Source organism: Doryrhamphus excisus, chromosome 8, assembly GCF_030265055.1.
Source record: "Doryrhamphus excisus isolate RoL2022-K1 chromosome 8, RoL_Dexc_1.0, whole genome shotgun sequence".
Classification (NCBI taxonomy): domain Eukaryota; kingdom Metazoa; phylum Chordata; class Actinopteri; order Syngnathiformes; family Syngnathidae; genus Doryrhamphus; species Doryrhamphus excisus.
The window spans coordinates 3,971,731-3,998,516 of NC_080473.1; the positions used below are offsets into that span (position 1 = coordinate 3,971,731).

Consider the following 26,786-nt stretch of genomic DNA (forward strand, 5'->3'; position numbering starts at 1 on the left):
CGGCTCCCTGTGTGTTTTCATTAAAATGGTAGCTGTGGGGGCAGGCGTGTCTTTCAGCTGACTTCACCTTGACAGCCTCAGGTGATTAACCCAGCAGTGTTCTGCAGACACAGGGAGGAAGATGAGGGAGGGATAAAGACACTGAAATAGACAAGCCAATAGAAGCTGCAGGACTAAAAAAGGGTGGAGAAAAGAAGGCACAAACCTGAAGAGGGTTGTGGTCAAATGAAGAGAAGAGATCTGTGCTACAAGATGGTCACAGATGCAAGGAAATGGCTTTTATCTTACAGAGAATACCTCAAAGATTGATTTAAGTAGATCATTTTGACTTGTATTTGGTTACCTGCTCATCTGTTGCCCTGGACCTGTTGAGGAAGACAAAGGGCCGGCGCAGGGTCACCAGCAGGAGGAGAAGAAGGGCGGTGGCCAGGTCGAGCAGGAAGCTTGAGCGCCGACTCAGAGGCGTGATGAGGACGGCTCGTAGGGCGAGCAACGTGGAGGTGCCCTCCTTCCTCCGCCAGCTGGTTAAAGAAACCGAGAAGATGGTCACCTTCTTCTTCAAAGGCGGGGTGAGGGAAAAGGGGACGGAGGAGGACGAGGAGGACAACGGTGACGACGAGGACGGCATGCACAGCCCGTACCTGGAGCGGCCCGTTTTGGAGAAGCAAGTGTCCGAGGGTGGGTCCCAGTCTGGGCTGAACTACGCGGTGGCGAGCATGCAGGGATGGAGGGCTCAGATGGAGGATGCGCATGCTTGCATGCCTCAGATGAGAGGAGAGCTGAGCGAGTGGGCCTATTTTGCTGTGTTTGACGGCCATGCAGGAACCACCGTGGCACAGTACTGCTCCAGGAACCTGCTGGACCACATCTTGGCGACAGGTACTGAAACATACAGGAGATCAATATAGTCAGAATGGTGCATTGTTGGCTCTCAAGGAGATTCATTAAGTGTAGTGCATGCATTGTTTCACTCCATTTAAGGGCATATTGATCTACGTTTCTTCAAAAAGGAAGTCAGTGAAGAAGCTAATCAATACGATAGTGAGGAAAATGTCCTATTTCTGCAGCAAAGAAGCCAGTACAAGAGTTCTATTAACACTTGAGAAGATAATATGCTCACAGGTATGCTTTTTTTAATGGCGTGTGTTTAGAACTTCCCAGTTACCTGAAAGTATGCCGTGTTTCACTCAGGTGGGGTTAAAGCAAGTGAAGACCCCGAGCAGGTAAAGGAGGGCATCCGTGACGCATTCCTGAACTTTGACAGCCACATGCACAAACTGGCCCGCCAAGACAACTGGGATCGAAGCGGCACCACGGCAGCAGCGGTCATGATCTCCCCGCGCTATGTCTACTTCATCAACTGCGGGGACTCACGCACTCTCCTTTGCCATAACGCCCAGCTGGTCTTCTACACGGAGGACCACAAGCCCTTCAACCCCAGGGAGCGGGAGCGCATCCAGAACGCTGGCGGCTCCGTGACCCTGCAGCGCGTCAACGGCTCGCTGGCCGTGTCCCGAGCCCTCGGAGACTTCGACTTCAAGGAAGTGGACTGGAGGCCGCAGACGGAGCAGCTGGTGTCGCCCGAGCCTGAAGTTTACGAGATGGAGAGGACAGCCCAGGACGAGTTCATCATACTGGCCTGCGATGGTGTTTGGGATGCCATCGGCAACGAGGAACTATGCGCCTTCGTGCGCAGCCGGCTGCAGGTGTGCGACGACCTCAGAGAAATTTGTACGCAAGTCATCGACCTATGTCTCTACAAGGTAAGACGATATGATATTTTCATGCATAAAAATGGCTAAATGAACTGGAATACAAATATGAGGCATTCAGAAGACGCATTCAAAGAAGTTAAAGTACTGTTACTGTAATGTTTGGTGACATCAGACCATAATCGCCAGAACAACAGGCTTTTATTGAAGGTTTGAATTACTTCAGAACAAACACAATCATCCCAAACATGGGGTATTGTTGCAGCCGTAACCCACGCCTAGCTAAAACTCAACTCTGAATCCCCGCCGTCACTTCCTGCCTACAAGCACCAGAACACATTTACTACAACAAACCGGAGTAGGAGACTTATTTTCTTCTATTATGTCTACTATATTATTAATTTGAGTGTAAAAATGACTATAGGGGTGTTATCTCATGTCTAGAGGGCTCTAATAATGTTAAAAGCCATATTTACAAGGTCAGAAGTGGAATCCTTTGCGGGAATTCACTTATCACACTTGACACTGGAACCAATTAACTGCGATAAACAACGGAGTACTGTATTGGCACAAACAACTGTGGTTGTAGAAATCCTCCTAATGTCGTAATTGACCCCACAAAGCGCCAATAGCTGCATTTGAAGTATTGCATCATTAACAGCCGGTATCCAGCAGCTTTAGCTACCTAGCTGTTGGTGTGAAACTCACGCATGTTACACTTGCTGTACTGTTGTCTACAATAAATATGCAATAACAAAGACATATTTACACATATTTATTAGTTTTGATAAATGAGAAAGCCCGACACGACACTGGCGCGGGGGTGGAGAGCGAGGTTGGGGACACCGCTCCCCTAAATAAATGGCTTGTCCACTGAAATCAACATTTTAGAAGTGAAAACTCCGCCAGAAAAAAAACACAATTAACAACAATTAATATAAAGTTGTTGGATAAAATCTGGCTGTAGGATATATTTTTTTACTGTTCATTTTTTCTCAAGGAGGATGAGTAGGAGATACCGTGAATACACCATCAAAGGTTCTCCTATTTGGCGATAGCAGGAGCAGGAGTGCTGGCGGAAAACAAGCAAGACGCCTGGATTAGCCTGATGCTGTGTTTAATTAATGTAACTGTAGTGTGACAGATGACGTGTCCCACCAGGTGGCGTACCTGGTGAATGACGCTTATGGTGGCCTCTGATGCGCGGTCCAGGCCGGCCCGTTTAAAGGCAATGAGAAGCGTTCATTTGATTGGATTACACTTGGCTGTGTTAAACCCTCTCACGCCTTCTCTCCTCCCTCTTTGCCACTTGCGCCAGTGGGAGGGATGGAGGCGTGGGTGCGTGGCGCTGCTCACGATATTTGCAAAGTGTGCTGGCTCACGGCCAAATTTTGCCCACACTCCCAAGTACAGTGGGGTGGGATTGGGGCTTTAATGGCTGCCTGAAGGATGATCACATAGCGAGCCTTGGATGATCGGAGCACCCCGAGTGAAAAGTGTAAATAGTTCAACAGGTTAGATAGTATTTTGATGTAAAACAAGCCCAATATTTGTGTGGTTTATGTTGGTATAGTTGTTTGCGTCCAAGTGAAAGTTCTGCAGTCAAAATCGGTGCTGAAGGGCTTGTCTTTTGAAAATGAGTAGCTGGGATCGAATGAGTGGAGCCGCTGGAGTACAGCTTTGTGTTTACTTTTAATCTCCCTTTATCTTGCCTAGTGCATTAACACTCTGGGCCTAAAATGACCCAAAAACCTAAACCCAAAGTAGGACGAACAGTTTTTGTCTGAAAATGTCTAAGATGTATAATTAACCTTTCTAAAATGGTGTTTTTATGAATGGAGGGCTTGTGGACACAGTGGACAGGTATGACAGTGACGTCATTATGTAAGTAGCTTTGGTTTGCCTCCCTCACTGTGAACGTCACCTATTAATAGGCGTGTATTAAGGTACGCTGGGAGATTGGAGGAGGGGACAAAGGCGACACATGGCTGGGATTAGGACCGAATGTGAGGCTTGTGCTGGAGCTTGATGTACACCGGCTCAGTAGCTTTATCCCAGCCTAGATGAGGGATTCTATTTATTTCACCTTAAAAGCTTAAAGTCCACCAGCACACACTTGGCCTCCTCAACTCCCTAATGTCATCATTGAGGCTGTGGATGTTTTTAGGTGTAAATAGTGTAGAAAAACAAGGATATGAAGCAGATACAACCCCTTTTTTCCCATATTTCAACTCTATGCAACAAAGTGATAATATTTTTCCTCATGTTACCATTTCCATCCATCCATTCATTTTCTATACCGCTTATCCTCACTAGGGTCGTGAGTATGCTGGAGCCTATCCCAGCTGTCTTTGGGTGAGAGGCGGGGTACACCCTGGACTGGTGACCAGCCAATCACAGGGCACATATAGACAAACAACCATTCACACTCACATTCATACCTATGGGCAATTTGGAGTCACCAATTAATGTTTTTGGAATGTGGGAGGAAACCGGAGTAGCCAGAGAAAACCCACACATGCACGGGGAGAACATGCAAACTCCACGCAGAGATGCCAAACAGAGATTCGAATCCGATCTTGTGACTGTGTAGCCAGCATGCTAACCACTCGGACACTGTGTTACTATTTAATTCTCCTAAAATTATTCCTATTCTTGTAAGAATACAACATTCTTCCTTAATTCTTGTAAAATTACAGAATTTTATTTCTCAATTGTTGCTTGTTTTTACTTCATTCTTGTATTTCTGACTTTCTGAAATATTTTGATATTTATTCTTGTAACATTATAATTTTCCCCCCTAACCAAATGTTCTAAAAATTACAACTTTATTGGTTATTTTGTTTCTCAAAATACTTTAACTTAAAAAATAACATATTTTTTCTTTAATATTTCAACTGTATGTTACTAAAATTATATATTTTTTATTTATTCTAAAAAAAAATCTAACTTGTTAAATGACACTCTTAATATTTTAACTTTATTCTTGTAAAATGACTGCTTATTTTCCCATTTTTAGTGTTGTATTTCTTTTACTTTTGTTTCTATATTGTTAAAAACATATAGGCATTAAATCCATTATTACACTTTTCTACCATCATTCTTTTCTGATATAATTGTTTTCTTTGCCTGCAACTTGAATTAAAGCGATTTGTCGCTCCCTATAGGGCAGCTTGGACAACATCAGCGTCATTATAGTGTGCTTCCCGGGCGCCCCCCAGCTGTCAAAGGAGGCACTGCAGAAGGAAGCAGCTTTGGAGCAACACATTGACATGAAAGTGAAAGGTGCGCCCCTTTATTTAAACAAAAATCACTACTTTTTTTCAATTTTAGACTCATACTCTGAACCATTCTAAAAAAAAGAAATTATATTTAACTTACAGAAATCATCCAGATGATGAGGTCCAAAGACGAAGACCCGGATCTTTTGTACGTGATGAAATTCCTGGCTGAAGAGGAGATACCAGGACTTCCACCAGGGGGAGGCATCACCAGCAAGTAAGAGCACTAAAACACAATAACTCACTTTGAGGACACAAAATTAACATAACATAATAACAATAATTAATTTTGGGTTTTTTTTTCGCCACCATGCAGGCGGGACTGTATCATCTCATCTTATCAGAAACACGTTGTAACTCTTAGGACTCATGAACCAATGGTGAGCCAGATGACTTTATTCCAGTTATTTATTGTACTTCATATTATATTCTTGTTTACTTTTAGGACATTGGCGGATCCGAAGAGGACTCTAATTAAAACCATTACCATGAAAACTGAAGCAGCAACCACATTTTATGAAACATTCTGTGTCGTTATCCTGGATATACATACAAAATAATATTTGTTACTTCCCCTTACTGTGACAGTGACCAACTGGTTTCAGGTTAGAAGCGTCTGTATATGGCAGCGAATTATATACTCACACAGTTGGGCACATCTACACAACGTGACACAAGAGTTCCATGAAAATGTTTGCATTTACAAATGCAATGATGCTCATTTTTAAGTATTTACTGAAGAATATGTTTTGGAATAAAGTCATCAGGAATAAGTGGCAATAAAATGTATATACTGTACAGTGGGTGAGCTGCACGGCGGATGAGTGGTTAGCGCGCAGGCCTCACAGCTAGGAGTTCTCCCCGTGCATGCGTGGGTTTTCTCCGGGTACTCCGGTTTCCTCCCACATTCCAAAAACATGCTAGGTTAATTGGCGACTCCAAATTGTCCATAGGTATGAATGTGAGTGTGAATGGTTGTTTGTCTATATGTGCCCTGTGATTGGCTGGACCCCAGTCGAGGGTGTTACCCCGCCTCTCGCCCGAAGACAGCTGGGATAGGCTCCATGACCCCGCGCAACCCTCGTGATAAGCGGTAGAAAATGAATGAATGTACAGTGGGTGCCTTGGTTGACATTGTGAATCCGTTCCAGAAGGTTCGACTCAAACCAAAACAGACTCTAACCAAAGCAATTTTTGTTTGACTATGTTTGACTCCCTGGTGCAAACTAAAGTAAGTTGAATGCTTAAGTTTTGTTGTTGGCACCACAAATGTCATGGATGTAAAATGAGACGCGTCACCCTCGATGCGCCGCCGGGTGGATAAACTGGGAAAAAAACTCTAAAACGGGAAGTGGAGGTGTGTCTGCGTGTACGCGTGTGCACCGCAGCCAATGACGGAGCCACCTTCAGGCCACACCTCTGAAATGACGAGGTTCTTCTCTGGAGGTCTTGCAACCAACGTCTTTCCCTGTTTGTGTATTTTGTCAGGTGGTGTATCTCTCTCTAGTGCAGCAAGATGGGACTATAAACAAACTCTGTTGCTCGAAAATGGCGCCAGCGGCCCACACTGCATTGCACGATCACATGCAAGGATCACATCCAAGCGGGCTAATGCAAGTCAAAACAAAATGGATGTTAACGGAAAAATCTGCTATCCAGGGCAGATGTTAACTGAGGTACCACTGTATAGTAATTAATTAATTGAGTGCTAGTTAAAATGTATGAGATTTTATTAATTTAGAAAGTAATGTGAATTAAATTCAAAATAAATTAGCATTTTAAAATAAATATATACAACATTTCTACAGCAATAACCACACTAATAAAAATATTAATTAATACCACCAAAATTTTACATTTTTATCTTTATAAGGGAAAATTGTGCAGATGTACCTAACCCGAATTAGTGATCTCCTGCACAATAATCAGTGTTGTTCACATTCTAGTTCATCATGCATGCAGAGATACAGTGTGGCCTCCTCAGTAATAAGTTCACATGATGCTGTCAGGGTCAAAGGGTGAGCAGGATGGCAAAAAATAAATAAATCAACAATGCACCAGCAGGCTGGAGAGAGTGTGATACAAGAAATTAGCACATGCACGTCTCATTAAGGGCTGCAAGGCACTTTGGAAGGCTGAGTCACTTGATACTGTCAAATTGGATGTGATGTACTCTGCAAAAAAATCCCCGAATGGTAAATACCGTATTTGTGTGAAACATCTGAAATAAAAGTTGAAAGTCTGTACTTTAATCGCATCTTCATTGATGTGTCAAATTCATTATTGTGGCGCATTATTGTGGCGCTGCTTCCTTCCAGGTCTTCTAACAGATTTGTTGTGTATGAGTCCTAAAAGTCCAAACGAAGGTCATTGTCGTGTGTCCTCAGAATGTGTTGTGAGGGTGCGGCGTGAATCGGCACCTCTGTATTAAGTGACTCAGCAGAGTTGTTATTGGATGACGGTTCCTTCTCACCTCTTCACTCCTCCACCACGGCAATATTCAAGTCCAAAGCGAGGTCGCGCCCGGACAAGTTCGACCAGAAGACGGAAACAGAGGAGACAATGTGAGTACAATGATGCGGCATATTTTACGATACAGTTCATCTTATACTTGTTATGACTTTGCTTCCATCCGGAATGACTATTTACATGCATTGGGTGGCTCTCATAAGGATATTAAGGCAGACCTACAAAAATTCTAATGGCATTTTTCCTTGATTTTTCTCAGGTCTGAGCCAATGAAGTGATGAAAACATAAATGCTATCTTATTGAATGAAGTATACATTGAATCCTTATAGTCTTTGTCACATATTAGAGTACATAAATACATGTTGCAATTGGTTGATCTTTATTTTTCTCGAGCTGCTACACCAGCCGGAGTTTGAAAACCCCTGTCATATACAGTAGAGTAACATTTTTCAAAATTTTGTCACATTAAAGAAGTTAGAAGAACAAAATGTCCTTTTCGGTTATGTGGGATTGAAGTGTAAACACGTGATGTACCTTCATGGAATTCTGTGTTGACGTTAATAATGAAGACAATTAAGAGCGGTTGAACGGGCCCTCATTAAAGCACCTGGGTGTGTCCCTCTCACCTGCAGCCCACCACCATGCCCCTGAACGCCGGAGGCACCGGCTACGGCAGCGTTGCCGCCCCGGGACTCTCGGCCAGCGTAACCGGTTCAGAGACGGCGTCTCTGCTCGTGTCGGACCTCGAACCGGAACAGCAGTGGCGGCCCATGAGCAAGGAGGACCTGGAGTTGTCTGCTGGGGGACCCGGCTGGAGGAGGGTGCGCTGCTACCTGGTGGTTCTCTTCTGGCTGGCCTGGTTGGCGATGCTAGCTATCGCCGTGGCCATCATCGTGACCAGCCCACGGCCGGTGCCTGCCCGGCTGGGCTGGTGGCAGAAGTCGCTGTTTTTTCAACTTCAAACGGGGCCCCGACCTGTGGAGTCAGGGGCTATCGACGGTGAGAAAGTTAAAAATTTTTTAAACATTTTGATTTAACTCCACATTTGCCACGAACAACTATTTTTTTAAGTGCTAGCTTGTGGATGAATTACTTCTTCTTTGGGTGTATGTGTTCGTTCGTTTGTTGTTTGCCCCCTGGTGGTCACAGTGTGGTATGACAACTAAACAGCTATGTACTGTATGTACCATTTTCGAAGGTTGATAAGAGACATTTAATTCATATAGAATGTATTTTTTTGTGCTGTATTTGTCAGTAAACGTCTTAAAGACTAATTTAAAATGTTTATTATTTGTTGTTATATTAACCATTGTGGTAGTTTGCAGTGGTGTTGAACAGCAGTAAGAGCTGTTTCCCATATTGTGTTCTTCTCCTATATACCTTCTTCCTGTAAGAATGAGGTCAGAGACATAGACGCTGTATGTGCTGTGAATGCGTTCACCGCAGTGGAAACATTTCTCATCTGAGCTGCTGCGGGAATACCTGTCTGTATGTCCCCTTCACAAAGGAAGGGGTTGCGTGACACCCGTCAAAACAAAAGTGCACACTCATTTAAGACATCCGTGAGAGATTTTTTAAGACAAAGTGGAGACTTAAGGCATGATATGCAGCAATACCTGATAACTATCAGTGTTTCACACAGGATCTGTGGTTTTGGGTAGGTGGCATTTAAGCAGCAGAGTTACATCTACAAAAACGAAGCATAAAGTATGTTTATGTCGAGATAACACATGGTAAATATGTGATTTTTCATGCGTCTATGAAGCTCTGCGTGAGCAACTTCCCTACCTCAAGTCTTTGGGCATCAGTACTCTCATCCTGAAGGGATTGTTTGAACAGTCTGCATCCTCGGTAAACGCCACCGGGAGCGGGCAACGGTCTGGAACGCTGCCCCAAATCCAGCACCTGCTCAGCGAGAGCGACAAAGCAGGTGAACCAAAGATTTTCACAATAAAATGTCCTGGAATGGAGCCCATGATGCGCACCTTGTCATCTCGCAGGCCTCAAAGTAGTGCTGGACGTGTGTGGCGTGCAGCTTTTTGAGCCTCAGGATGACGTCAAGCAGGTCAAACATGCCCACTCGATGAGAATGTCTTGTGCCTACATTTATGCCCTAAAATTGACCGTATATTCCCACAGCATGTACTTCGCTTCTGGTTGGGGGAGGGAGTGGCTGGATTTTTAATCTGTGACACGGATGAAGCCTATTCAGAAGAAGTAAGTGGACAGTTTTTCTTGTAGTCATATTTGTGCTAATGAAGTCATTACATTACAGACTCTGTTGACATGGAGAAACATTATGGAGGGGTTCAGTCAAGACGAAGAAAGGTACTGTTGGATATGTACAGCATTTATGATATTTCATTGAAGTATTAGGACAGTGATGGCGAGTGTTTTTAGGATTATACACCACAAAGCTAAATAATAAGCTATATGCATACACGTATTTACAGTATGTACTGCTATAACCACAGGGCGCCCCCTAGCATACTAGCATATATATATTGACTAGCATATTGCCTAATGGGCAAGCTAGCCAGCTATGAAATAAAACTGTTGAGAATTAAGTATTCTTATATAAATATATACTCACGCGTATCAAAAAATATCGTGTTAATTGCGGTAACTAATTTGTTTCATTAATTACGTTAACATTTTCAGCGTAAATAACGCATGCGCATCGTGTCAAGCCATGCCTCTGTTACGACGGTAGACTGAACCGTAGCGTGGGGTCCCCACAGAGTCTAATAATGTCTGACGCTCTTTTAACTTTATTCTGACCCGAACACATCAACAGCGGTGGAATTCCAACACCATATGTGTTTCTCCAACTCACAAAACAGCCCTCTCGTCCTCCTCGGAATGGCACTTCCTTATTCTCACGAGACGGCCGCGAGATGCATTTACTGACACTTTGAAAAGCACATAATCTTCCGTGTGTAAGTGTGGTCTAAATAAACAAAGAAAAACAACAAGTGGATATTCTTGTCACTCGCTATTGTAACTCCTACCACGGAAGTACCATTTGATGCATTTAAGTATGCTCGGAAATCCCATAAAATAAATTCATACTCATGATTCCAATTCAAATCACTTAGTGTTTCTGAACGCAACTCTTCATGGCTCATAAATAATAGTAATAAAGATACTACTTTTTTAGATTTTCAGTTTTTGTTCGAGTTACATTTTTATTTAGTTTGAAAATGTGCATTCATTTCATTCATTCATTTTCTACCGCTTTTCCTCACGAGGGTCGCGGGGGGTGCTGGAGCTTTGACTGACTCCCAGCTGTCTTCGGGCGTAAGGCAGGGTACACCCAGCCAATCACAGGGCACATATAGACAAACAACCATTCACACTCACATTCATACCTATGGACAATTTGGAGTCGCCAATTAACCTAGCATGTTTTTGGAATGTGGGAGGAAACCGGAGTACCCGGAGAAAACCTACGCATGCACGGGGAGAACATGCAAACTAGACCACCGTGCCACCCGTTTGAAGATGTTGATACATACAAATGTATATGTAATGTCATTTATCCTTTTGTTCATAAAATACAGTAAAAAGGGGCACATTTCACACATAGTTGCAGATGGTGACTAATAAGTGTAAAAGTTATTAATTTTAAGAAAATTACATAAAAATAATTAATTAAGTTAAAATTTTAAATACTTAAATAAAAATACAAATGAATAAAAATACAAGAACAATTTTTCTATACGCACACAAGGAGTTCTAGAGTACTTGTGTATTTTCAGGATAATCGTGGTGAAACAAACTGGAGACCTTCTTCCTCCTCCAAGAGGCTCCACCCAGGACCAGCTCAACATCACTTTGGTGGATGTGGTCATGAGGTCGGTGCTGCCAGCTTCACCTCACCCGCTGTCTGCTGATGAAGTGGCCACTGCCATTGAAAGCCACCTGACCACACCTGAACACACGTGGCTCGGCTGGCAGGTACGAAGTGACAGGAAAGAGTGGATGCTAGGTGCGATGCTACGGCCTGAAAGACCACACTTCTGTCCTGCCAGGTTGGAGGGAAAGCGCCCTATGACTTGAAGAAACTACTGCTGGTGTTGATCATGACCCTGCCGGGGACGCCTGCACTCCAGTATGAGGAGCTGGACCCGACACAGGTTGAAGCCATAACAATTAATTAATGTAATTGTACTGTTAGATATATTTTGAAAGCTATTAAACCCTTTTGTGTGCCCTGTAGAGTGTTTCTCAACATGATGGTTCGTTGCAAGGAGCAAATAACAGTGAATCATCAGCATCAGACTTCCATGCAGTGAGTTGCAGCATTAAGTGCATTTTTAATTACTGTTGTACTGAAACAGACTGGAAAAAAAACAGACTGTGTACATATATTTATACTGTTATTCTGTATATTTTGTATTTTTCATTCTTTTTTAATAGATGTGTCTGCACCTACCATACCAAAACAAATTCCTAGTATGTGTTTGATCATACCTGGCAATAAACCCTTTTCTGATTCTGATTCTGAACTTTTTTTCAGAATCTGTTGTGGTCCAGTCATGTACCAGTTTTAACTGCAGGCCGCCAGTTGAATAACATTGCAATCGTACTTGCAACTATTATGGACTCTCACCATCAGGTCACCATCTCTCTTGTTTTTCAGGACAAAGTAAAGCTGCGGCATTCCTTTGCGGCTCTCCTCACCTCCCTCAGTCACATCAGAGCCCGAGAGGAGGCGCTCCTCTTCGGATCCCTCACATTCCTCCCCTTCAACACCTCCTCCTCCACAAACTCCACCCCGTCCCCCATACTGGCCTTCCTGCGCTCATGGGGATGCGTCCACTTCCTGGTTCTGCTCAACATTGGGGCCGAGCCTCACACCCTGGATACAGCCTGGGCCCCCAGCCTGCCCGAGGCGGGGGTATTTGTGTCCAGCTCTGGAGTAGAGCGCTTGGGGGCCGTCACCCTAAAGACGCTGGTACTGCATCCCCGTGAGGCTGTAGTCGTCAAACTGTTTGAGCCGGGAAGCTACTCGTGAGAAAATAATTGTATTATTTATGGTGATTGACAATAAAATGATGAAATCCTCATCTGTGGTTATCGTCACAAAAAAAACCTGTTGTTGTGAATGTTTGAGGAAGTCAAAATGTTCCAAACATGTGGTTGCTCAAGCAATGTTAGAATTACTCATAAAACAAACAACCTCATTTGTCTTCTTGTGTCAAACCTTTTTTTTCAGCCCAATAGACGTAGCAGTGAAAAGTACTGCAATACATACACTGCCCTTTAGGTGGTGGTAGAGTAACAAGAACAACCGGTAGCATTTGTTATTGGTTTTGGACATGATTGTAAAGTTTTCAAAGATTAGACTAATGGTTCTAAAATTACAGTCAACTCAAATACTGTAACTAAAATATACATTTTAAAATCTTTATTGAATTAAAATGACTTTTTTTTAAGCATTCTTACCGTTGTTGTTGAATGGGTGGGTATCCATTGGTTGGAAAAGAAGTAGTTCTGCTGTATTCTGCTGAAGTATTACTGCAAGTTATTAGCCAATTATGAGATTACATAATCTGAAGATTCAAATCATCACACATTTTGGGATGAAAGAAACATGTCAGTATACTCTAAAATGTCCTATATTTCATGAAAAAAGCACCCATAATGAGTCATTCAACATGTATAAATTCAAATTTATTAAATTCTGCCACAACCCCCCCCCCCAAAAAAAAAAGTAAAATATATTTCAGTCAACATTTACACTTCACACATGCATTACAATTCATGTTTTCCTTGGTTCATTTCACATTAAAAAGTGTACAGTGCAATTTAATATATATTAACACTTACAAAAAAAATAAAATCTTACATCAATTCGATTGGAATCCCATCTCAATGAGCCCCACAATGTGCAGGTAACAACAAGTACATGGGTTGGTGTTATGCACGGATGAGTCTCAATAGAGAAAGTGAATGTGCAGCACACGACAGGACGGACGAGGAGGCATAAATACATTTGCGACAGCCATACTCAACAATGGGGTTTCAATGAAAATAATGTGCACATAAAATGCTGTGGCTGGGTGCTCAGGTACGGATCAAAAATACAAAATTGTTGTCTCATGGCACTAAAGGCTGTGCAGAAAACAACAAATTCAAAATGTAAGAACATGGACAACTTTTGCTGTTTTGTACTATTTTGTACGCACAGGTTTTGTATGGTTTGTTTTCTTGTTCAAAAAACTTTCCCTTTACCATATTGTTCCGTGGAATCGAGTACACACACAAAACAACCTACAGGTTACTGACTCATCGTCTGGGCTTTTTGTTTTTTTTTAGTGCCAACATTTGATAAAGAAGGCGAGAAAAAAGAAAGAACTCATCGCAAAGTACAATGATGGCATATGGAAAGTCCGCATCAATGTCATTTATAATTATTTTGCATTATTTTATAATGTACACTACCGCTCCAAAGTTTGGGATGACTTGGAAATGTTTTTGTCCAGTCTGAGATCTGGCTTTTTCTTGGCAGTCCTGCTATGAAGTCCAGCATCCTGAAGTCGCCGCTTCACTGTTGATACTGACACTGGTGTTTGATGGCTACTATTTAGTGCAGCTGTGAGGCATCTTTGTCTTAAACTACACACTCTCTTGCACAGTTGTGCAGCGTTTTTCTGTCCTTGTTAGACCCAGTTTGTGCTGCTCTCTCAAGGGAGTAGTTAACAGCATGGTAAGAGATTTTAGTTTTAGTTTAGATTTTTAGATGGCTTTTCTAATCATCTATTAGCCTTATAAAATGATGAACTTGGATTAGCAGCCATACCAGGAGATTGATGCAGAGGACTGACAGTTGTTGATAGTAGGCCTCTATGCAAAAATGGAGATCCTTCTTTGAAAACTAATTTTAATTGTTTGTGAAATGGATAAAAATGTTTGTGAAATGCATGAAAATTTGTTTTTGTTTGGAAAACAAAGACATTTGCAAGTGATCCCAAACTTTTGAGCGGTAGTGTAAACCTATTATCATTCCATTTAAAAATGTATTTTTTGTTAATCTTGTGGAATCAGTAGATTTACATTATTTCTTGTGGGAAAAATGACCTCGGTTTTTATATGTTTCAGTTTGGAGCGAATTACTAACAAACACCAAGGTTCCACTGTACCAAAATGTCATCTGCTGGGTTGAATACGTTGGTTATTTTTATATTTAGCAGCTTAAATAGTCACAAAAAGCTTGAAGAGCGCCAAATTCTCACACACACACACACTTCCCATGCATTTTTTCGTACACATTTATCATTTCTGCATGCTTTCCACTGTGAAAAAACACTAGTCTGTGTGTTTTGTCTGCATTTGTATGAATTTGAATTGCCTGAAATCAACTCTCCTTTCTCCTTGTCTGAGCTGCTCTTGCAGAACCCAGGAACCTGCGAAATTTGACTCATGACTCATGGAATTGTATCAACGGGGTTATAGTCCAGCCAAGATCTCACAAGATTACTTGTTTGGACTGTTTTTGTCCAGGTTGCACGGTTCTCTGGTGGTTAGCATGTTCTCCCCATGCATGTGTGGGTTTTCTCTTTACTCAGCTTTCCTCCCACATTAACAGAAATATGCATGTTAGGTTGCTGGAGACTCTAAATGCGAGTGTGAATGGTTGTTTTAGCTTGACGGCTAACTTTCTCGACTCTTATGCTGCGGACCGTGGATTGAGCCCGGGCACAAGGTGGCACTGGCTGAACACCAGACGAGACAAAGACCATCTTCTTCTATAAATACTAACTTGCTGAAAATTCATAGCAGAGCAAAGCGTTTCATCTTTGGCTGAGAATCATAACAAAGGAAGTGTAAACATTCATGAGTATTATTGTACCCACTATGCACTGACTTACCACTTTATTAGGTACACCAGCACATGCTGGAAGATAGAAGAGTGGTTTCAATACCAATCATGGCTGGTGTACAGAACGTCAGCCATTCATGGTCACATGACTTGCAGCAGAAGCTCTTTACTGAATAGTCATAAAGTCCAAGTCAGTTTACCTTGGTTTGGAGATCCCTCACCACTGAAGCTGCCTCCATCACTTGCATGGTGGCAAGCTCCTGCTGGGCGACGCCGGCAAACCCGAGTAGAAGTTACCCTGCGTCCCGTCGGATGAGTTGCATGAGTTCCGGATGTGACCTTCCAGGGGCACGGACACGGCGCAGTGCGCAGGCGTCTTCTCGCCGGCTCCTTTGCTGAAGTGGCAGCTCAGTAACGAGCGCATGTGTCGGAAGACGGACTTGCGGCAGATAATGAAGACCCAGGGGTCCACGATGGGGTTAAAGGCATAGAAGCGGAAGGCGGTCAGGTTCTCGTGGTCGCCGCAAAACGGGCGGATAGCGTTGATGAAGCCTGCGATCTGAAACGACAGAAGGGAGATGTTGGAGTATGGGAGCTTCGCAATAGTAGTTCAAAAATGTCTGTCCCCTAGAGGGAGCATGGTAGAAAAAAACTGTATTGTATGTCCAGCGCATAGAGAGAACAGATAGCATCAAACAGCCCCAAGCGAGCTTTTCTTCCTGTCACTCACACACCAGTTATATTACATAACATATACAGGACCATGGGCCATTTAGACTGTCTTGGACTGTGTTCCTGCCAAATGTCCCTGACCATTCTGAACTATGTGGTGCAGCAAGGTGATTATTTTAGCGGCCATCCTGAAATCTACCTAGCAACAAGTGACCATGCACACATGTGATTTGACTAGTTAACGACGATCCCTCATTCATTCATTTTCTATCGCTTATCCTCACAAGGTTGCCGGGGGTGCTGGAGCCTATCCCAGCTGTCTTCAGTCGAGAGGCGGGGTACACCCTGGACTGGCGGCCAGCCAATCACAGGGCACATATAGACAAACAACCATTCACACTCACATTCATACCTATGGACAATTTGGAGTCGCCAATTAACCTAGCATGTTTTTGGAATGTGGGAGGAAACCGGAGTCCCCGGAGAAAACCCACGCATACACAGGAATTGAACTCGGGTCTCCTAGCTGTGAGGCCTGCTCGCTAACCACTCCACCACCGTGCAGCCACATGTAAAAAGTTTGATAAAGTTTCACACATAAAAGGCTAATAAGAGAAAGTTTTCCTGGTATGTAGCCAAGTAAAGCGGTCGGCAGTGGCAGTAAACACCACAGGTCAGCCAGACAGCAGCAGCTGGAAGCTCAGAAACAGACCACAGCTGGCCCATGAAGGCTCTTTCTCACCTCACTCTTCTTCTCCATCAGCAGATCTCCATAACCTCCACAAAAAACAAACACATGATGGATTGTTTTTGTGCTGCCCCAAATGTTTCCCTGTTGCTAGGGCCTCGTTCCACGATGAATAGGGTGGCGACGGAGAAAAAACAGAGGGAGCCAGACCAGACAATATGTTCAATATGTTCTTCAGGCTCACGGATGTGGTCATCCTTGAGAAGTGAGAGGAGGGGGAAGAACTAAACAACAGCAATCACAACTGGAGAACCATAAGAGCTGCCATCTTACTACTACGCAATGCTACGCCCTTAGCTTTCAGAACTCACCGTGTTGACTTCATGTTTAGGCAATGCAGCATATTGCACGCACATGCACGCTCTTGCATGAGTAAGCATATAATGAACTTGATGGATTACTTTTGTTGTGAAAGTTGGCGGGTACGATGAATAACCGGTGGTTATGTCATCACATTCATGTATCATGTGTGTTGCATGTGCTTGAGTGTGAAGTAGCGCAACATGGACTTTGACTTTATTGGATTATTTTGAGTCTTTCTATTAATTTCTATTGTGCATGGTGGCAATTATCATTAATAACTGACAGAACGAGGGATTTAATTAATTTAATGACACAAATAGTATATCACATGGACATGTGCTCAACCATGAGTGAGTGTATCATGGACTTTTTGTGGATTATTTTGAGTCTTTCTGTTGTGAAAGGTGGCGATTACAATGTGGCGGTTATGTCATCACATAAATGTAATATATGTAAATAATATGTGGTCTGTGTTGAATGTGCTTGTGCATGAACAAGCACACCAAACCTTTGACTTTGTGGATTATTTTGAGTCTTTGTCTTCATTTGTATTGTGCAAGGTTTTCATTAATAACTGGTGGAAGGGGAGGTATTGAATGACACATACAATATATTGCACACACATGTGCTTGAGCGTGAATGAGTGTATCATGGACTTTGTGGATTATTTTGAGTCTTTCCATTTATTTCTATCGTGCGATGTGGCAGTTTTCATTAATAACTGGTGGGAGGAGGGATTGAAGGACACATACAATATAAAGCACACACATGTGCTTGAGCATGAATGAGTATATCATGAACTTTGTGGATTATTTTGAGTCTTTCCATTCATTTCTATCATGCAATGTGGCAGTTTTCATTAATAACTGGTGGGAGGAGGGACTGACGGACACATACAATATATTTCACACACTCACATGTGCTCACGTATGAGTGAGCGTATCATGGAGTTTGTGGATTATTTTGAGTCTTTAAGTGTTTCTATTGCGAAAGGTGGTGATTAATATTACTAACTGGTGGGTGGAGTGATCACATTCATTTTATGATATGTGTTCTTGCACTTGAACAAAGCGCATTGTGGTTTTTGACTATGTGGATTATTTTGAGACTTTCTACTCATTTCTAATGTGCAAGGTTGGAGGTTTGATTCACAACCTGTGAGAGTGAGCGTATAATGCATCTTGTGAATTATTTTCCGCCTTTTATTTGTTTCTCTTGTGAAGGGAGGTGGTTATGATGAAACCTGGCAGGAGGAGCAATCAGAACTATTTTCCGCTAAGTACATGTCTTGTGTTTTAAGGAGCATATCATGGATTTTTGACTTTGTGGATTATTTTGAGTCTTTTAATTTCTGTTGTGTAAGGTGGAAGTTTTCATTAATAACTGGCAGGGGAAGGAACTAAATTAAATGACACATTCAGTATATTGCACACACGTGAGCGTATCATGGACTTATTTTGAATCTTTATGTTTTTCTATTGCGAAAGGTGGCGATTAAGATTAGTAGCTGGTGGGTGGAGTAATCACATTCCTTTTATGATATATTGTGTGCTCGCGCCTGAATTAGCACATAGTCTTTGACTATGTGGATTATTTTGAGACTTTCCAGGAGGGACTGAATGACCCATATGCGTAAGTTTTCATTAATAACTGGCAAGTGAAGGAATTCAATTAATTATATGACACATACAGTATATTGCACGCACATGGGGTCGTGCATAGGTGAGCATATAATGGCCTTTGTGGATTATTTTGGGTCCAGGTTGGGTGTCACGGAAATATACCGTGCTCGGAACACTAAAGTGCCAAAGCGTAGTACATATTGCCCAGCGTGAGTGCACCAGTGTTGTTATTGGCTCACCACGGTGAAACAAGCATCAAATAATCTACAACATGTCACGCTCCAAGCCGTGTCAACGTAAACTCCATCATCAAGTGTTACCAGAAACCTTTTCCTGCCTGATGAGCAGCGCCACCCGCCACTGTTGCTTCTGTTCCTACACGCCACCCTGCCTCTTATGGTCCTCCAAGCCTTGCGGAGAAGAACACAAATCAAGGCTGTCTGCTCCCAGCGCCAAAGGCCACGGGGACAAAAGCAATGATGTGTCAGTCAGTCTTTAAACATGAGTATATGAATGTGTTGCAGGCCTGAGGTTACAGGGGTGAGGGAAGAAGCGAGAGGGAAGAGCATGCGGCTTGGTGGGGCTTGTGGGAAGAGTGCTAATTGGTAAAGACACTCAGGCTGGCTCATCTATCATCCTGCCGTCAGCCACCTTTAATCCAAAAATATGACTGTAAGAATAATCAATTGTAAATAAGTTATAAGCTAAAACAAAAACAAATGGATCTAAAGCAGAAGAAAGTAAAATAAAAATAAATGAATCACTTGGCTAACAGATTTCCTTGCAAAAAATATGCTTATGCTTACATTTTTATTTCTAATAAATCTGAATTAAGTAGACATAGTTAAAATAATCCGAAAGAAATAATAAGGGCTAAAAAAAAACTTTACTCAAGATAAAAAATAAGCTTTAAAAAAATAGTAAAAATCATTTAGAATACTTCTGATTTATTTGCACTTACTTAAAAAAAGTAAAAAAAAAATATATATATAAATAAAGTTAAAAAATTCCAGAAAAAAAACATTTCAAAATATCATAAATAAATTAATAAAAATGGAGTACATAAAAATAATGACATAGGTATATATAATATGGGAGAAGCCACACTAATTCACACTGATAACTAATTTAATAGAAATAAAATAAACAATGCAAAATAATCCCTCAATAAAGCTTTACTTAACAGCGTTTGCAAAAAAATGAAATTAAAACAAAAGCAAAAGCTAGTGAAATTAAAAATGTATAAATAAGAAACAATAATATTTCTAAATAAATATTTCTAAATATTTATTTAGAAATAAACAAAATAAAATTTTCTTCAGTAAAAAAACATAAATGTTAAATCTAGATGAATTGTAATTAAACGTTAAAGGCCAAAAGCTTTTAGCTATAAAAGCAGTAAAATGATTAAAGCTGCCCTAATGTGTAACTAGAAACTCAAATACTTTTAAAAAAGTATTAAATACGTAAAAAGATTAGCCTGAGTTTACACACAATTAGTGGCGGCAGAGCTGCACTGCGTCACAACTGGAGCTGTTTCTATTACTTTGATGCAGTTTTAACATGGATGTGATTAGCGTGGGTGGACCTAATGAAGCGTCCAGTAAGTAATGGCATCGTCTGGGGCAACCGCACGCATAGCACTGTTACATCAGCAAACACATTAATGAATGCTTGGATCTCATCATTTCACCCCATCACTTCAATTATCACGACACATACCATGAACCTCTCAGAACCACTTTTCACTGCACAACTTTGCTTTGTAGCGTCACAGACGTAATCATCAGACCAGCTGATGATGACCGCCACGGCAGCTTCCAAGAAACAGAGCGCGCTAATGGATGTCTACAACGATGCAACCTAGACTATAATTTCCCCATCTCTGGGCCCTGGAGGACTCTTCCCTTACTTTACTCAGCTTCCTGATTCTGTTTGACTGTCCAATCGTTACAAAGCGCACACTGCATTACTGCCTTTTAGTGAGGATCATTTACAAGAGTTAGTCAAGAAAGAGACGCTTCCTGCTTACACAACATTAGGTACACAATCTAATGCCGTACAATACCAGAGTGGTGTGAAAAATTCAACCTTTGAACAATAATTTAGTCAACGGACTTAACTAGTCTGTGATATTTTATGCTAGGTTTACTTTATTGTTTACTGTGTAAGCAAATGTTTGTTCCGGTGTAAGCGACAGACCATTTTGTTTAGCTTGCCTAAAGAGGCAAGCATCATCAGGAAGAAGTGCTTGACAAAAATCAAGACTGTTGGGCAAAGGTGGACTACATGAAGCTGGACTATCCGTCAAACTGTCTGTTGTTACTCGGTTGTGTTGAAGAGTCAGAAAAGCAAGCTGCAAGTAATAGTGAAATGAGCTTGAGAGCTGCCTGGAAGTCCTCGGGAGCGCTAGGAGGTGTGACCAATCAAAGTGCAGTGGGCGTACCTGGAGGAGGGCTGGGCGTGGAGCAAATTACACAGACCGTTTGAGCGGGAAGTATGAAATCTATGGAAACACTGCAGAAAGATGGATCTGGAATCTGGAAGATCTAGAAAGCTTTTTGTGTTTCTTTTCGTGTGGAGCTGCTCTATATAGGAGTCCACAAATCAATACAAAGGGCTGAAAAATGTTTTTTGGTCAAAATCAGGTGCTTTAGCCGAAACCACCCAATGTTCTACTGCCGATTTATAAAGACCCAAAAAGTTGTGCTTGTTGTCATTCAAGTTGAATACATTTGTTTCACATATGACCATCAGGGAAGTGGTTAGCACGCAGTCCACAGAGCTAGGAGACTCGAGTTCAATTCCATCCTTGACCATCTCTGTGTGGAGTTTGCATGTTCTCCCCGTGCATGCGTGGGTTTTCTCCGGGTACTCCGGTTTTCTCCCACATTCCAAAAACATGCTAGGTTAATTGGCGACTCCAAATTGTCCATAGGTATGAATGTGAGTGTGAATGGTTATTTGTCTATATGTGCCCTGTGATTGGCTGGCCACCAGTCCAGGGTGTACCCCGCCTCTCACCCAAAGACAGCTGGGATAGGCTCCAGCACCCCACGCGACCCTCGTGAGGATAAGCGGTAGAAAATGAATGAATGAAATAGGTATTAGGTAATAGCACCAGATGAAGGCCAAAGAAATACTGTTGCAACATTATCTGGAAGTTTGTCATCTGGTTGAGATCAGTCACGTCTAGTTGAAAGCATCATCAATAAAATACTGTGTGTGTGTGTGTGTGTGTGCTCAGACACTTTGTCTTTTGGGGAGAACAAGGCTCTGGTCTGAAATAAAAAAAAAAAATAAAAAAACAAGGTCTGAAATGTCCATTAGTGGCTTTTTTCTCCTGGGGCTGCTGCGGTGCATTACCTCGACTCATTAGGCACAAAATGGACACTGGTGGGAAAAAGAAAAGTCTGTCATGAAAAACATAAACAAAAAAACAACTGGGTAACATCTTAACCATGCATGCGTGGAATTTTGGACTAAAAAAAGGGTCAAGTATTGACTCTAATGTGTCAGTCAGTCCATAGAAACTGACACAAAGACATGAAGTGATAAGAGCAAAAAGGAAGTGGAAACAAAAATAATAGAGTGAAACCCCCACTGGGGTGTCGAAAGTGGGTAACATGTAATGTGAAAAGGGAAGCCGCAGTTTGTGTTGAATCTAAAAATAACATGTAGCAGTTGCAACACACGGGTTCTCAATCGGCAGTTCTTGTGCAAAGATATTGCACGAGCACCAACACAGTCTTTGGCTTCTATTGGACAGTTTTTCCTAGATGTGAACCACAATCACAATAATAAAGTCATTGTTAAGGGAATCAAAACAGAGCATTAACTCATTCAATCCCAAACATTTTTCAAAAGAGAACACTTTAAGTACGATCTTTCAAGGCACACATAGCATTGTGTTCTATGGCTATTATATATCGCTTATCCTCATTACGGTCGCGGGGGTATGCTGGAGCCTATCCCAGCTGTCTTCGGGCGAGAGGCGGGGGTACACCCTGGACCGTTGGCCAGCCAATCACAGGGCACATATAGACAAACAACCATTCACACTCACATTCATACCTATGGACAATTTGAAGTCGCCAATTAACCTAGCATGTTTTTGGAATGTGGGAGGAAACCGGAGTAACCGGAGAAAACCCTCGCATGCATGGGGAAAACATGCAAACTCCACACAGAGATGGCCGAGGGTGGAATTTAACTCGGGTCTCCTAGCTGTGAGGCCTGCGCGATAACCACTCGACCGCCGTGCAGCCACGTGTAAAAAGTTTGATAAAGAATCATGCACGGGGAGAATGTACAAACTACACAAGTGGAGATTCAAACCCAGATGTCCTGTCTGTGTGGGCAACATGCTAACCACTCGTCCACCGTGTGGCTATGTAAACATAGAACCTACAAATAGAAAGCTTAGACTCCTGTTTTCCATCAGAAAAAGCCTATGTTTCTATCATTCTCCGTTCTTTTGTAATCAGCAGTAGAACAATTTTCAGGAAAATATATTTTCAAAATGTATTAATATTAATAAACAATTAAAAATGCCTGTTATAAGTTAATAAAATGTATATTGGAGCAAATGTTAAGTATTTATGTGACTAAATTGAGCATTTTTCTTTATAATGCCATTGTATTTCATATCTTTTTCAGTTGCTGCCATAAATCGGACTGGTGAGCATCGCGCTTTCATTGTGGAAATGTTTATCAAAACAAACGATCTGTAACTGCAACACAACAAGCGTTCCGTTTGCACTTCAATCTTGGCAGACATGATCCCGTACCAGTTCGAAACCCCATCTTGTTATGGGTTCCCAACTTCAAAGCAACTGGATCTGCATTGAAACAAAAATCAACTGGCCAAACTCGCACTGCCAGAACTGATTTAATTTTTAAAACATAATGAAACATAATGGCATTTTATGTACTGTAAAAATAAAAATATTTTTTTGTTTCTTACTTTATTTGCCTTTTATTTAACCTACAAATGTGTCAGATCATTGGGTAATATGAGTGTGCATGTGTGCACAAGTGTGAAAATGTTAAATACATGGTGTTATATTTGTAAATTGTTATTTTGGGGTATATGAGCCATTTTTATGTTGTTAATGTTGCGGCATAGTTGTTGACACATTTTGGCTCAATATAGCTATATGGCTAAATTGCTGAAACTTACTTAAATCTACTGTATATTCGACTGGTCTGGGGTCTGCATGAAGACTGCATGTCTGCCATTACGTGTGTATAACGGATGATCTCCACATTTGTGCTTCTTCTATGGTTTATTTGATGCGAGGGTGTTGTATTTCACCGCCATGTGTCTCTCACCCAGCTTTTATTGGCTCTTATATCTCCACTGAGAATCATCAATCGTCTGAGGATGTTGTTTGTTAAAAGAAAAGTCAGTTTTTTTCCACTCAATTCCCATCATTTTTGGGGCATAATTATGTTAAAATAACAACATAAGAATTTTATTTTAGAATTTATTACATATCTAAAAAATATAATGATAATAAAACGGTAATATTATATTATTATTATTATATTATTATTATCATTTATAATACTTCTATTATTATGATTATATGTTCATTCATTCATTCATTTTCTACCGCTTTTCATATGTGTTATATATAAAGTACAATTTAATTGAAAAAAAAACAACACCTAGAGACCAATGGGAGGCTGTCAGCAGCATCTCCTGAAGAGGCCCCACAAGATGTACACTTAAGAAAGATCAATATGCTGTTATTATTTGGTAACGTAATCATGTTCTACTGGGAGTTTAGGAGAAGACAGATGGTTTGTGTTACAGAGTCTGTGCCTTGCAGTCAATTCATCATTAACCATCCACAACTCCCTGCACATTTACACAAGAGCAATTCAAGGACGTTTTAGCAGCTTATATCAATTTTAAAAATGTAATAATGCTTCATCAGAAATACGATATTTTTCCTTTTTGGCGTTTTTTGAGGTAGTAATGACTAGATTGAGCATAATGCAATTATTTCATCACAAATGAACAACACACCCATGCCCATTCTAGAGAAAAGCATTAGTCAACCCAGTTGCTGAGGAAATAAATGCAGAAATGAAGAGTATGAGTAACCTACATTCTACTTGTGTAACAATGTGGATACCCTGAGGTGCCACCGTGGGATACACAATCAAAAAATAAGCTTGTATTGTGCATTTTGGTGGACAAGAAATCGTTTGTTCGTTCGTTCATTTTCTACCGCTTATCCTCACGAGGGTGGGTGGGGGGTGCTGGAGCCTATCCCAACTGTCTTCGGGCGAGAGGCGGTGTACATCCTAGACTGGTGGCGAGCCAATCACAGGGCACATATAGACAAACAACCATTCACACTCACTTTCATACCTATGGATACAATTTGGAGTCGCCAATTAACCTAGCATATTTTTGGAATGTGGGAGGAAACCGGAGTACCCTGAGAAAACGCACGCATGCACCGGGAGAACATGCAAACTCCACACAGAGATACCCGAGGGTGCAATTGAACTTGAGTCTCCTAGCTATGAGGCCTGCATGCTAACCACTCGACTTCTGCGCAGCCCGACATGAAATCGTATTATTCAAAATAAACATGAATGTTTGGCTTTGAATTGCGGCAAACACAGGTGTCGACACAAGTGCGAGTAGCAGGCAGGCAGGCAGGCACCAACATGAAAAGGTTTGTATTTTATCAAAATGACATCACCGATAAGAATCCAGCAAGACTCCACAAAGAGCAAAGTCGAGTCAGACTCTTTGCAGAGTTCACACAAAGAACACAAAGGCAGCCAAGCTGACAAGTAACACATGAAAAAAATCATTACATTATTATTAAATACTTTATTTTAATTAAGATTTGGACAATGAGGAGGGCGCAGTAAAGTATCGACCTAGGCTTTAGAGCTGGGTCTTTGACGTGAACAAGTCGTATTTATTCTGTTAAAGCAATACATCGTTGGTCAAATGTATGGTGCTGTATTTAAATACGACTGTAATTTATATCACTGTAAATGCCAACACAATAAGATTGGACCTTTGTCTTTGTTTTTGTACAGCGGAAACTTGGTTAGCGTCATTAATCCGTCCGAAACATGCTCTAATCAAACGTACTCCAATCAGATCCAATGTACCTCAAATAAATAATGCTAATCCAATTAATTCCCCCCCAAAAAGCCAAAAATATTAACCCAAACACATTTTTATAGATTTACAATTATAGCTTTACAAGCCAAAATATATACAGATGAAGAACGAAATGGATAAAAGGATGCCTAAGCTTAATTTTACCTTCAAGTGGTCAAGTGTTGACAAAGTGTGCCAGCAAGACACCACCTTATGTCTTGAATCTCACTTCGCCTAGTCTCAGCTTTTCTTCTTGATCAGGGCTGCAACATGGAGCTAAAGAAAGTTGCAAGTGAAAATAATGAAGTGAAAATATATATTTTTTAACTGCAAGGTATCGCAAAAGATTTGCCAGATCTCGCAATTTTTTTTGTATGCTAACTGGAAAAAAATCCACAAACCAAGGCAACGATTAGATGTAAATTTTTTTAAACGTTTTTTTTTAACACACCAACTGAGTTTCCACTGTATTGTTATATTTTGTAGCAATCTGTATAAAATATATAAATATTTTTGCATTACAAAAATTCAGTTAACACTTATTTTGGTGATAAATCAATTTAAGCAATGGAAAAAATCTGAAGAGCCATTTGAGCCACTGAGACTATTTTTAAGGAGCAAAACCAAAGGAATCGTCTCCCTTAAAACAGTCCTAAGTCGCTATGAATTCAAACATGAAGACCAAGTCAAAGATACAGTGGTGCTGTTTTTAAGAACCTACAGCAAACATGCTAGTCAAAGATCTTCTATACAACAAGCAAATACCACATGAACATTAGCACGGCCTCTTCATGCCCACGCATGTGCTTTGTAAACACAAGCACGAGCGATGCGTGATATGTTGAATAGGTGGATCAAATGTCCCTCCAACAAACGGAGGCGATCCTAATTGTTTAGGCCGCTTGGTATCTGACTGCAGAGAATCAGCTTTCCTCACATGAAGCCTTCTGCTGCCTTTTTATCTGCAGGCAGCTGCAGCACAATAAAAGTCTGTGAAACAAAGCTTTCC

At 41.4% G+C, this 26,786-nt stretch overlaps 3 protein-coding genes and 1 long non-coding RNA gene across 6 annotated transcripts in view; 2 read left to right on the top strand and 2 right to left on the bottom strand.

The window, feature by feature from the left end:
* The first annotated feature begins 141 nt into the window (after nt 1-141).
* Nucleotides 142-7,254, top strand: ppm1na (protein phosphatase, Mg2+/Mn2+ dependent, 1Na (putative)). Its single transcript, XM_058079685.1, has 6 exons — nt 142-879; nt 1,192-1,763; nt 4,880-4,997; nt 5,096-5,210; nt 5,310-5,373; nt 5,439-7,254. The coding sequence occupies exons 1-6, from the start codon at nt 468-470 to the stop codon at nt 5,469-5,471; spliced, it is 1,314 nt and encodes a 437-aa protein (XP_057935668.1). The 5' UTR covers nt 142-467; the 3' UTR covers nt 5,472-7,254.
* Nucleotides 7,255-7,544: 290 nt separating this feature from the next.
* On the bottom strand, nt 7,545-10,462 carry LOC131134424 (uncharacterized). The gene is made up of 3 exons (XR_009131391.1): nt 9,449-10,462; nt 9,252-9,368; nt 7,545-9,150 (listed from the first exon to the last, which is right to left on the bottom strand). It is a non-coding gene; the product is annotated as an uncharacterized LOC131134424 (long non-coding RNA).
* Nucleotides 8,058-12,535, top strand: si:dkey-202g17.3 (4F2 cell-surface antigen heavy chain). The gene is made up of 9 exons (XM_058079681.1): nt 8,058-8,462; nt 9,229-9,393; nt 9,464-9,528; nt 9,603-9,680; nt 9,739-9,791; nt 11,225-11,423; nt 11,498-11,602; nt 11,686-11,757; nt 12,109-12,535. The coding sequence occupies exons 1-9, from the start codon at nt 8,105-8,107 to the stop codon at nt 12,481-12,483; spliced, it is 1,470 nt and encodes a 489-aa protein (XP_057935664.1). The 5' UTR covers nt 8,058-8,104; the 3' UTR covers nt 12,484-12,535.
* A 665-nt stretch (nt 12,536-13,200) lies between these two features.
* ptgir (prostaglandin I2 receptor) overlaps nt 13,201-26,786 on the bottom strand; it is a 29,886-nt gene continuing 16,300 nt past the window's right edge. For all 3 annotated transcript variants that reach the window (XM_058079451.1, XM_058079450.1, XM_058079449.1), the window contains one exon: nt 13,201-15,850. In XM_058079451.1, the coding sequence (XP_057935434.1) occupies nt 15,530-15,850 (321 nt within the window). In that variant the 3' untranslated portion in view covers nt 13,201-15,529. The remainder of the gene's footprint in view (nt 15,851-26,786) is intronic.

Bases quoted from the DNA above. Each gene is read 5' to 3' on its own strand.
- si:dkey-202g17.3 (XM_058079681.1), top strand. From the start codon at position 8,105: ATGCCCCTGAACGCCGGAGGCACCGGCTACGGCAGCGTTGCCGCCCCG. The intron at 9,681-9,738 runs GTAAGTGGACAG...ATTACATTACAG, and splicing joins ATGAAGCCTATTCAGAAGAA to ACTCTGTTGACATGGAGAAA. The intron at 9,792-11,224 runs GTACTGTTGGAT...GTGTATTTTCAG, and splicing joins TTCAGTCAAGACGAAGAAAG to GATAATCGTGGTGAAACAAA.
- ppm1na (XM_058079685.1), top strand. From the start codon at position 468: ATGAGGACGGCTCGTAGGGCGAGCAACGTGGAGGTGCCCTCCTTCCTC. The intron at 880-1,191 runs GTACTGAAACAT...TGTTTCACTCAG, and splicing joins GGACCACATCTTGGCGACAG to GTGGGGTTAAAGCAAGTGAA. The intron at 5,211-5,309 runs GTAAGAGCACTA...GCCACCATGCAG, and splicing joins GGGGGAGGCATCACCAGCAA to GCGGGACTGTATCATCTCAT.